This window comes from Sceloporus occidentalis, unplaced genomic scaffold (assembly GCF_023333645.1).
Source record: "Sceloporus occidentalis isolate IW3139 unplaced genomic scaffold, rSceOcc1.0.p SCAF_2, whole genome shotgun sequence".
Taxonomy (NCBI): Eukaryota; Metazoa; Chordata; class Lepidosauria; order Squamata; family Phrynosomatidae; genus Sceloporus; species Sceloporus occidentalis.
This window is the reverse complement of record NW_028316982.1, coordinates 60,664,622-60,674,734: the sequence shown is the minus strand read 5'-3', so window position 1 is coordinate 60,674,734 and position 10,113 is coordinate 60,664,622. Positions and strand designations below refer to the sequence as shown.

The following is a 10,113-nucleotide window of genomic DNA, read 5'->3' as shown; positions in this document are numbered from 1 at the left end:
TCCTTATGTAAGCCCACAGGCTATAGCTGACCACTCCTGGCCTACAGTGCAGCATTTCCAGGCAGGTGAAGGAGAGAGGAGCTTATGTAGCAGGATAGGGGGAGTAGATGAGAATAGCTGGGATATCAAAGAAAATAATTATAGAAGAAGGAATTGAGAAGCAGCCGAAGTTCCTGCCACTCTAGATGGATGCTCACTAAACCATTCACTACTTATGCGGATGGAGGCAATACACTTCCCTGCTGAGCAGATCACCACTCAAAACAGGACATGGAGGCGTTACAGTATTGTTTAGTGTACAATATTATCACTGAGTGTCTCTTAAAATGCTGGGAACATGATACTCATTGAAGAGGATATAGATGCGGATGCCCCTTTGGGTCTCAACTTTGTAAGGCCATTCCCTAGCTTTAATGTAGGACTTCCACTGATATAAGATATGCCCTAAAGTCCTATCCATCCAGCACAGCAGGATTTTCCTAAATGACACTTCAGGGTGGAGACACTGGAAGGAGAAGCAGCTTTAAAAGATATCAAATGTGCTGGGAAGGCAGGCAATAAAAGGAGAACAAAGGTTCAGATCCATGCTGCTTTCTTGAAAGCATTTAGCAGTAGCACTTGCCAGACCTCCTTTAATGGCAATGCAATGAAGAATTTGGAACAGCAAGCGATTTCTCCCGGATTCATCCATGGCAATTCCTGCTGATCTTACTACTGCAGCAGTATTGTGCTATTGTTATTATGCCCCCAACAGAATTGCAGAATGTGTTTTTCTGACATACATAACATCATAGAAGATCACATCAAGATTCTCAGCAAAGGTGTGAAACAATATTCCTCCAACCAAGCTGCTGAAAGGAGGGCTTTTTGGGGGCAGTCATCATATTGCCAAGACTGCCATCATGTGGTATCACTGGGAATTTGATTTTTCATAAAGGCTCTGCAAGTATAACCAATTTGAGATTGGAAAAAAGATCTCTCTCACTCTCTCTTTACAGCATTCTCTGGACTTTACTGCACTCCTTTGGAGCATGTGGAAGACTTCCCATTACTTCAGAAACTAGACACTTCTGCCATTCCCAGAAATAGAACTTTGACACAAACAATGGAGTGAAGTCATATTTAAGAGAGGTCTCTTTCAGCCCATATAGCAAGAAGTCCTTTCTATGAAGGGAAAAGTGCACATTGGAGAATATGTGATGCCATGACTGTTATGAAGGGGAAGGACATGGGAATATAGCAAGGCTGTGCAATTACGGAGTTTCAGATATTGGAATGTAACTCCCAAAAATGGTGAGGGATCATGGGCATGTTGCAATCCTACACAACTTTCAAGATCTGGAAGGGAGATCCTTCCCTCAGTCCCACCACCATCAAAGGCATATTTGGAGAGCACAAGGATGCATGTTCCTAGACAATGGAGTTCTCTAAGGAAGACAATCCTTGATCTTTCCTTGTTGTCCATCTGGCGGCAGGTAATGCTTTCCTACTCAGCAACTAACTGGTATGGACAGAGAATTTAAAAGGGATTAGTTTGTCTTCCTTGTTTTCATTCCTGAAGAAAGAAAGCCAAGATATAACTTCTGGAGGGTACAACTGCTTTTATATGTGTGCGTATGGCAACCTCATAGGGTTTTCTTAGGCAAACAATACTAAGATGGTTGACCACTGATGTCTCTGAAATTTAGCCTGCAAGACCTGGTATTCTTTAATGGTCTGCCATTTCAAGTACTAACCAGGCCTCATTCTGTTTAGCTTCCAAGATCCGATGGAACCTGGTGACTTCAGAGTATTTAGGCTTCTTACTTCAAACCCCTTCTGAAGAAACCTGCCATGAATAAAACCCCATGAATAGGTTCACCTTAGGGTTGCCATACGTCAGAAATGACTTGAAGGCACAAAGCTGTAACAAATTAAGAATCACCATTGGGGGGTGGGTGGGGGTGAATGTAGATGTAAATGTTGACAAACGCACATATTTGCCACCAAATTTCAGGATCTTGTCATCTAAGATTAAATGGTAGTTTCCTTTATTCCTCACTGGAGCTCACCTCCTTGTTGAGTGTAACTGCTTTAACCAATTGGTCTGAACTCTCTCAAGCTGATAAAAGCTGGGGATCTTGTGTAAAATCTGGAATATAACTGTATGCACAACTAACCTGCTTAAAATCATTCATTAAAATGTATTATTATTTTACTATGTGGCTCAGTCTATCGAACTATGCAACAAAAAATAACGAGTCTATTGAACAAACAGCAACTCAAGCAGCCCAAATAGTACAAATAGATTTATTCCAAAAGTTATCTTTTTAAAAGTATATAAAACAACTAAGGTTACAATCAGAAATGAAACACAGACATTTCTAGTCAATGACAGGTTTGCACACAGAATGTTTCGATGAAAGAATGGGACTCAAGTGGAAAAAGCAAATCTTAATAATGACTCAAGTCATTTTCATTCTCTCATTGGCACAGCCTGAAGTTACACACACTTTCAGGATGCTTTTTAGACATTCATTTTTAAACATCCTTATTATGCAGGGTAACACAATAAAAAAGTATGTGTGTGTGTGTGTGCACGCATGTGTGTGTATAGTAAATCCTCCAGTATTCTGAAGTGATTAGGGGGGAAAAAACCCTATCTTGTATAGTCAAACTGATGCATAAGACTAACTCCAGAGACATATGTTCTAAGAAATGGACACAGGGTGCTATCCATTTCTGAAAAAAACGTGTCCTTCCAAAAAGAGAGGGATATAAAATGCATAAAGAAAACTGATATTTAATTCCTGGAGAAAACCTAGCAGACATAAACAGCAGTAGTCGGTTTATGTTTGTCACCCTTCCATATAGCCTAGAAAAAAACTAATAGGCACAGCGAAGATGAATTTTCCCAGAAGGGAAGGGAAGTACAGAGCGCCCGCGCCATACGCGGCCTTGAGCATAGGCGCTCAAGCCGCGGGGCGTGCGCAGGACGGAAGGGGCGGCACGTCCCATTCAATTGAATGGGCGTGCGTGCCCGTTGCGCCCCGCGCCCGCCCGCCCTGCCGCGCACGAGCTCCATTGTTTCCAATGGGGCTCGAGCATAGGCGGAATTCGCCTTACGCGGAGGGATCCGGAATGGATCCCCCGTGTAAGGCGAGGACGGACTGTATGTTCTTGAACTGAGCACATCTCTCTGGCGATTCCACAAAGTGCAGCCTTCCTCACAAAACCACCAGCATAAGTTAGAGGCAAAAAACAAACAAACAACAACAACAAATCCAAACATGCACACGCAAATATTTCAAGAAATTCAGCTGAAGAGCAGCAAAACTTTGTTTCAAGAAGGATAAAATTTGCAGCACCTGGTAGGAAAAATAAAGAGTAAAATTGAGAAGTCTCCAACATAGAGCTTGAAAACAAAGATTGTTGTTGGTGGCAAGTGTTTCCTTTTTTGAACATTTACAAATTAAAACATCTCTATACCCAGCCTTAACTGTCAACCACCATTCACAATTTCACTTTTGCCTCTACTCCCCCCCACCGACAATTCTCCCACACACCTGTGCATTCTTCATCCAGGCAGTTATCTTCTCTTTAAACTAACAGTAGAACACTTTAACTCCCATCACTCCCAATTAAAACATACAAACATTTATGCACTACATTCACCAAATTAATACAACAACAAAACACATGGCAGAATCTGCCAGATTCTGCCAGTTATGCAGCTTAGGGATGCTGATTACTGCAGTCCAGCAACATCAAGCATTGTTGTATGATTCTCAACCTATCCAACTCTGCCTTCCTGTCCTGCCAGTTTATTTGAAAAGGATATTTTCATATTTGGAACGTTCAGTGACACTACTATGATAACAACTATGAAAATATGCCCATTAAAGCTGTAGGGAAGACTATTTTTAGAAACCCATAAGCTTTCTACTTATGGTGGGTATATTCTTTTGCACCTTAGGCTTTGAGATCCTCTCCACCACCATGTACCTCCAAACTAAGACGTCCGCTGCTTCTTGGCTGGCTTCAAAGGGGAGAATTCTTCCTCCTCTTCAATAGATTCATCTTCTTCGCTAATTTCTTCCTCCTCGCTGAATTCTGAGAGATCCTTTCTGTGAACTGAGAAACAACCAAGCCCGTTTATTTATGTTTCCGGCCCCTCCTCTTGCTAGCAAATGGTAGAGTACCCACCTTTACCAAAACATTTCTGAGTGAACTGATTTCCCCAGCCCTCCTCCCTTACTGTAGACAACAGGTCTCTACAGACTGCCTCTTCTTCACACATCTGCACCTGCAATACAGGTGCTCTTGCAATATAGCATCTGACCAAACTATATAGCAGGACAGGCAAATTGCAGCCTGTAGGCTGCATGTGGGCTCCAGGAAACCCCAGGGTTAAAAAGAAAGTCAAATTTTCCCAAATGACCCCAGTGGAGCAATTTTGCTACTTTTTGCTTCCCTGCACTGTTTTATGGCCTGGGGAGGTCTTTAATAACTGCTAGGGGATGAGGAAATGTGGTCAAAATGCTGTCTTTGCCCTCTAAAAAGTGTCCAATGATATTTATGTGCAAAGCATTTTATTTATTTAGCAGGGGGAGCACAGCCTTCCAAGGTCTAATGGGTGGTGGCAATGCAGCCACCTAACCCCTGACAGCTACCCATTCCTGCTATATATAAACCATGAAGAAAGCATAAATATGAAGATCAAAGATTAGATACCAAAGGTTATATGGATAAATCCCTTATATTCCATATCTAAAAGGACACTGCTCCTATATACTTCTTCCCATCCCTTAATATTTAGTGCAAGCCTCTCCATGCCCTCAAGAGCTATCCAGACTCATACGTTCTTACAGATTTGATGACGTCCTGAAAGGTGAACAGGCCCTGATCCTGAGCGCAGCCGGAATGTCACTGGGGGCTGGAGCTCAAAGTTCTGCAAAGCCACCTGCAGAGGAAAAAAGTCAGGGCACACATCATGAAGAATCAACTGTCTATGCCATTTAAATAATCAGGACTCTTGGTTTTCTTTGCAGATTGTCATGAACCTGTCCTGACATTTGGTTCGCTTTTATTCTATCAACACAACTAAACAAGGAAACAGACCTGACTCTTAATTTTGTTGAATGTCTTTCAGTCCAGATCAGTACAACCACAACTAGACTTACTGCAGAATAAATATTGCATCAAACCTACCAATCTGAATGGATTAAAGTCAGCTCAAGGCTGAACTGAATCTACTGGCATGCATTACCAAAGACTTCCTGACTGGGACACATGGAAGAGGAAAATCCTTAGGACTTCAGAAAATCTGTACAAAATCCTGCTGCAAGTATTACAAAACTGTGTGCATCAGAAGGAACTCTTAGGCCTACAAGCCCAAGCCAATGATTTTTACCCTTTCTGAACTACTAATTAGATCAACACCTTGTAGTCACCCAAGTCCCCAATCCAAGCAGATAATTTTACCATGGGCTGGCATGACCACTTCAGGTTGGCCACTGGTACAGCAATCTCCTTGTTCTGATAGTCGTGCCCAACAAGCTCCACAATGTTGCATTCATCCTTGGCATTTGCTGACAGGCAAACCTTAAAAATAGGAGTTAAAAAGGCTTAGGGTGGGACCCTATTGAGGTTTCCAGTCAATGGAATGGCTAAAAGAGTGGAAAAGGTGTTTCCTAGCAAGCTCCCTCACTCAAAATATCCTTCAGATGGTTGGGGAATGCTATGGAACATATTTCGGGATTGTGAAGAGAGGATGCTGTATGTTCATTTAACACTGGATCAGATCAAAGACCTCTCTAGCCCAGCTTTCCATTCCTACAATGTCAATCAGATACCAATGGGAAATCTCAACTATGGGATTTCACCTTTGGAACTGCAAACTCCTGCCTTGATATTATCCCTTGGAAAAGAACTCAATGACCACAGGGTAGACAATTGGGGTCCAGTTAGTCATAGTTATTTAAAAGAAAAGGTAGGGAACCATAGTATTTGCTGAAGGTTACACTCTACAAATTCTTGCTTTATGATTTGCAATCATACACCCCCTTCGCTGATGTTGTGCACTTTCCAATTGTTTGCAACTTATAGCAACCCTAAAGGGGTTTCTTGGAGTTTATCATGGGGTTTTCTTGGCAAGATTTGTTCAGAGGAGGTTTGCCATTGACCTCCCCGGAGGCTGAGAGCATGTGACTTGCCCAAGGTCACCAATGGGTTTCATGGCCTAGCTGAGAATTGAACCTTGGTCTCCAGAGTCGTATTCCAGCACTTAAACTTTTGGCTAACAAACCAGAAAAAACAGTTGTATCAACAAAACAATCTTCAAATATAGAGGACACAGTTTGTAAGCACACTGTCTCTCCCTCCTCTGTGGCTACCACCAAAACAAGACTGGCTGTTAAGACAGCTGAGACTATCCATTTCTTCTCCACCAGACATTTTAGCTGCTCATGGCTAGCAGGATGAGGTGTTACAACAAGGCTGTGTTATGTGCTGTTATCCCCATATCAGGTCAGGACCTCTCTTACCGTACTCAGAATTAGGAAATGGTCAGAGTCATCTTCTTCACTCACTTGAAAAGTGAAGGAACGGGCAGTGCTGTTCAACTCACATCCTAAGGGTAAACAAACAAAACAAAAACCAAGCATACATTGAAACTGATAAGCAAAGTGTAAAAGCAAAACTGTAGCACCTTTGTGAGAAACCATTCCCCTCCCTTCATTGACACTATTAGAGACAATCCTCACTACCACAGGAGCAGTTGTGTGTGTTCCATCTCAGCATGGTCCCACTTTGCAAGATCTTCAGAGAAGCAAATGAACTCTTCAAAAATCCAGTGAGCACCAGCAGACAAGAAAAATGATTCTTTTGGGCTACACCTCCCAGTCAGCACAGCTGGTGTAATCTTAGTTGTTGCTGTACAGAAAAGTAACTGCTTCCAAGCTTTGGCTACTATTAGCATTCTATTAAAATGTAGAAATCATTAAAAAAAATCAAAGTGATTAATTATTTGGTGAAGTAAAATTTGCTCAGAATGCATACATCTGAAGAAGCGGGTTGAATCCTACAAAAGCTCAGGCAGAAACCAATCAGGAGGTCCAAAACACACTGCAGAAATAATCCAGTTTGAGACAGCTTTAAGTGCCCTGGCTCAGTGCTAGGGAATCCTGATAACTGTAATTTATTGTGGCACCAGAGCTGTCTAACAGAGAAGGCTAAATGTCTCACAAAACTACAGTTCCCAGAATTCTCTAGCACTGACCCAGGGCAGTTCAAGTGGTCTCAAACTGGATTATTTCTGCAGCGTATTCTGAAACCAGTTTAAAAAGGAGAAACTAGATCAGGACATTACTAGGAGGCAGATCACCCCACGTGACACCTTTTGGCAGGAATGGGCTGTGGGGTTCGTTGTCTGCATTCCTTTAAAATGCTGAAGAGATGGTGGGAGTGGGGAAGAGGCTCAGCAGGAGGAGAAAGGAGAGGCCCTAGGTTTTCTTTTCTATTCAATTTTTAAAATTCTTTTTAAATTTTCATTAAAAACATCACATCTTTCTAAATTTTACTTTAAACACACGAAACTCTGTGCATGTAAATACATTTAGGTTGTATGACATTGTAACGTAGGGGTATACAGTGGGCCCTTGGTATCCGCTGGGATTTGGTTCCTGGATCCCATCCCTGTGGATGTTCATGTCCCATTATATTCTATGGCATCCCTTTGACAAAATGCCAACATTGAGATTTGCTTTTTGGAATATAATTATTTTTAACATGTGGCCTCTTGGGAGGAGGTTAATGGGGGGCACCAGCAATGAACTAGAGTCCTCCTTTTGCTCCACTGTGAGAGTCAGTGAGTTTGAATCTCGGCTCAGTCACAAAAACCCCACTGCAAAAATAATCCAGTTTGAGACTGCTTTATACTGCCCTGGCTCAGTGCCAGAGAAGGCTAAGCCTCTCACAAAGCCACAGTTCCCAGAATTCCCTACCATTGCGCCAGGGCAATTCAAGGCTCAGTGCCAGGGAATCCTGGGAATTGTAGTTTATTGCAGAGTTGTGAAAGCGGAGGCCAAGTGTCCCACAAAGCATTGAGCCAGGCCAGTTCAAGTGCTCTCCAACTGGATGGTCTCTGCAGGGTGTTTTGGAGCTGGGCGCCCTTGGCCAAGTAGTGCCACTCTCTCAGCCTCAGGGAAGGCCATGGGAACCCCCCCCCCCCCCCACTTTTGAAGAAACTTGCCAAGAAAACCCCGTCTTGGCCTTAGGGCTGCCATGAAGTTGGAAAGGGAAGGAGGCCCAGAGCAACAACGAGGGGCTCCAAAGGGAAGGAGGGAGCCTGAGGACTAGTCTTGTTTCCAGGGCCAGGTTTAGGCGTTCCTGTCTGACTCCTGCAGGGAAGGGGAGCCTCCTGAAGAAGCTCTGCCACCTGGAAAGGGCCCCAAGAGGAGCCACGTGCCCCTGCTCCCTCCTCCTTCCTCCTGCCGCCCTTCTTCCCAGGGGCCAAAGGACCAGGCCCCCAAAGGGAGGAGGGGGCCCAGGGCAAGCTCCCAAACACGCCTGCTCTTGGTCAGGCTCAGGGCACGGCCAGAGAGAAGCCCAAAGCCCCCAAGGCTCAATCCCCGCTTCTTAGGACTTGGCCAAAGAAAGGCGCCAAGGCTGAGAGCAAAGTCAAAGCAGGAGCCGGGCTCCAAGGAGAGAGGGGCCCCGGGCAGAAGGCGGAGGAGGAGGAGGAGGCCCTCTCTTTCCTGGCGCCCCCCGGACCCAGGCACCCCGCTTCCTCCTGGAGAGGAGGCTTCGACCCAAGAAAAACCCCAAGCACTCCCACCATCCAGAAGAGCAAGGCATGCGGAGGGGGATTCCCCTGGGCAGAAGAAGGCTCTTGGGAGGGTCCTGGGCTGGAGGACCTGTCCCGGGAATGGAGGACCCCTGACCCCCCCCTCTCCTGGCCCCTACCGAAGGCGAAGAGGCTGCTGCAGCTGGAGGGCTTCTCTCCCCCGACCAGGCTCTCCAGCTCCAGGAAAGCGGCCATGCCTGGCCTGAGCCGAAAGGACCACGAGGAGGAGGAGGCAGCCAGGGCCAGGCCCTTAAACCCTGGGTCCCGACCGACCGACCGCCCCAAAGAGCTGGGCCGGGTTAAGAGGGAGGAGGAGGAGGAGGAGCAGGAGCAGAGCCCGGCCCTCCGCCGGGGAAGAGCCCAGGAAGGGGGCTGCTCCTGGGAGGGCTAGAAAAGGGCTGGCAGCCACGTGGAGTCAGCCCCTGAGTGGCCTTGGGCAAAGTCACACTCTCTCAGCCTCAGAGAGGAAGATGGCCATGGCAAACCCCTTCTGAAGAAACCCTGCCAAGAAAAAACAAGCCCCCAGGAGAAGTCGGGAAGGGAGCCACTCCCCAGGAAGCCCAGCCTGGAGGGAAGGGGGGCCCTCCTGCTCTTCCAGATACTGAAAGGGAAAAATCATTGTGAATTCGCATGTTTTGCCCCTAGAGCACCCAAAGGAGGCCACAACCTGGAGACTTCTTGAGGAATCCCTTGCTCAGAGGCCTGGGACCTCACTGGGAGGGAGACACATGGATTGCAAGAGCTTGATTTCCTGGACTCTGCAAACCTCCCTATTTCCAGATGGCCAGGAGGAGGAGGAGGAGGAGCCTGCCTGCAAAAGATATCCTCCCGAGAGTATACCATCTTTGCTAAGGACAGGAACAACATCTAGGCACCTGACTAATATCTCCAATGGTTTTTCCCTCCTGTTTGGTTTGTAACATCTTGCCTGATGAAGAAGCCCATGGAGCCTCCCAAGCTTGCAACAAGTGTATTGTGCATCTCCATTGGCCAATAAAGGGATCACTGGTGGATTTTTGTTTAAATTGAAGGCGTTCAAGCAAGACAATCAAGAGCTCTCTTTGCAAAAAAGCCAACAGGGACAATGTGAAGTCCAAGGCTTTCGTGGCCAGCATCCATAGATTTTTTGTGGGTTTTTCGGGCTTTGTGGCCATGCATTCCCTGAAGATGCCAGCCACAGATGGTAGCAAAATATCAGGAATAAACTCTTCTAGAACATAGCCACATAGCCTGAAAAACCCACAAAAAACTAACAACATGGACACTTACCTCCCTCCAGCCTCACAGGA

The 10,113-nt window shown here is 45.5% G+C and overlaps 1 protein-coding gene across 2 annotated transcripts; it reads right to left on the bottom strand.

Moving 5' to 3' along the window:
* Positions 1 to 2,340: 2,340 nt before the first annotated feature.
* LOC149318436 (nucleoplasmin-3-like) lies at positions 2,341 to 9,110 on the bottom strand. Of its 2 annotated transcripts, none has more exons than XM_089509729.1 (6): positions 8,944 to 9,110; positions 6,525 to 6,610; positions 5,464 to 5,583; positions 4,849 to 4,942; positions 3,951 to 4,113; positions 2,341 to 3,347 (listed from the first exon to the last, which is right to left on the bottom strand). In XM_089509729.1, the coding sequence occupies exons 1-5, from the start codon at positions 9,017 to 9,019 to the stop codon at positions 3,992 to 3,994; spliced, it is 498 nt and encodes a 165-aa protein (XP_089365855.1). In that variant the 5' UTR covers positions 9,020 to 9,110; the 3' UTR covers positions 2,341 to 3,347; positions 3,951 to 3,991. The 2 variants fall into 2 exon arrangements, with proteins under 2 accessions (XP_089365855.1, XP_089365854.1); XM_089509728.1 differs by having other exon boundaries at positions 3,985 to 4,113.
* Positions 9,111 to 10,113: the final 1,003 nt, after the last annotated feature.

Excerpts from the sequence above, each read along its gene's own strand:
- LOC149318436 (XM_089509729.1), bottom strand. The coding sequence starts at position 9,019 with ATGGCCGCTTTCCTGGAGCTGGAGAGCCTGGTCGGGGGAGAGAAGCCC. Across the intron at positions 6,611-8,943 it reads CAGCAGCCTCTTCGCCTTCG|GATGTGAGTTGAACAGCACT; the intron begins GTAGGGGCCAGG and ends GTTTACCCTTAG. Across the intron at positions 4,114-4,848 it reads TTCAGGACGTCATCAAATCT|TTCACAGAAAGGATCTCTCA; the intron begins GTAAGAACGTAT and ends GTTGTTTCTCAG.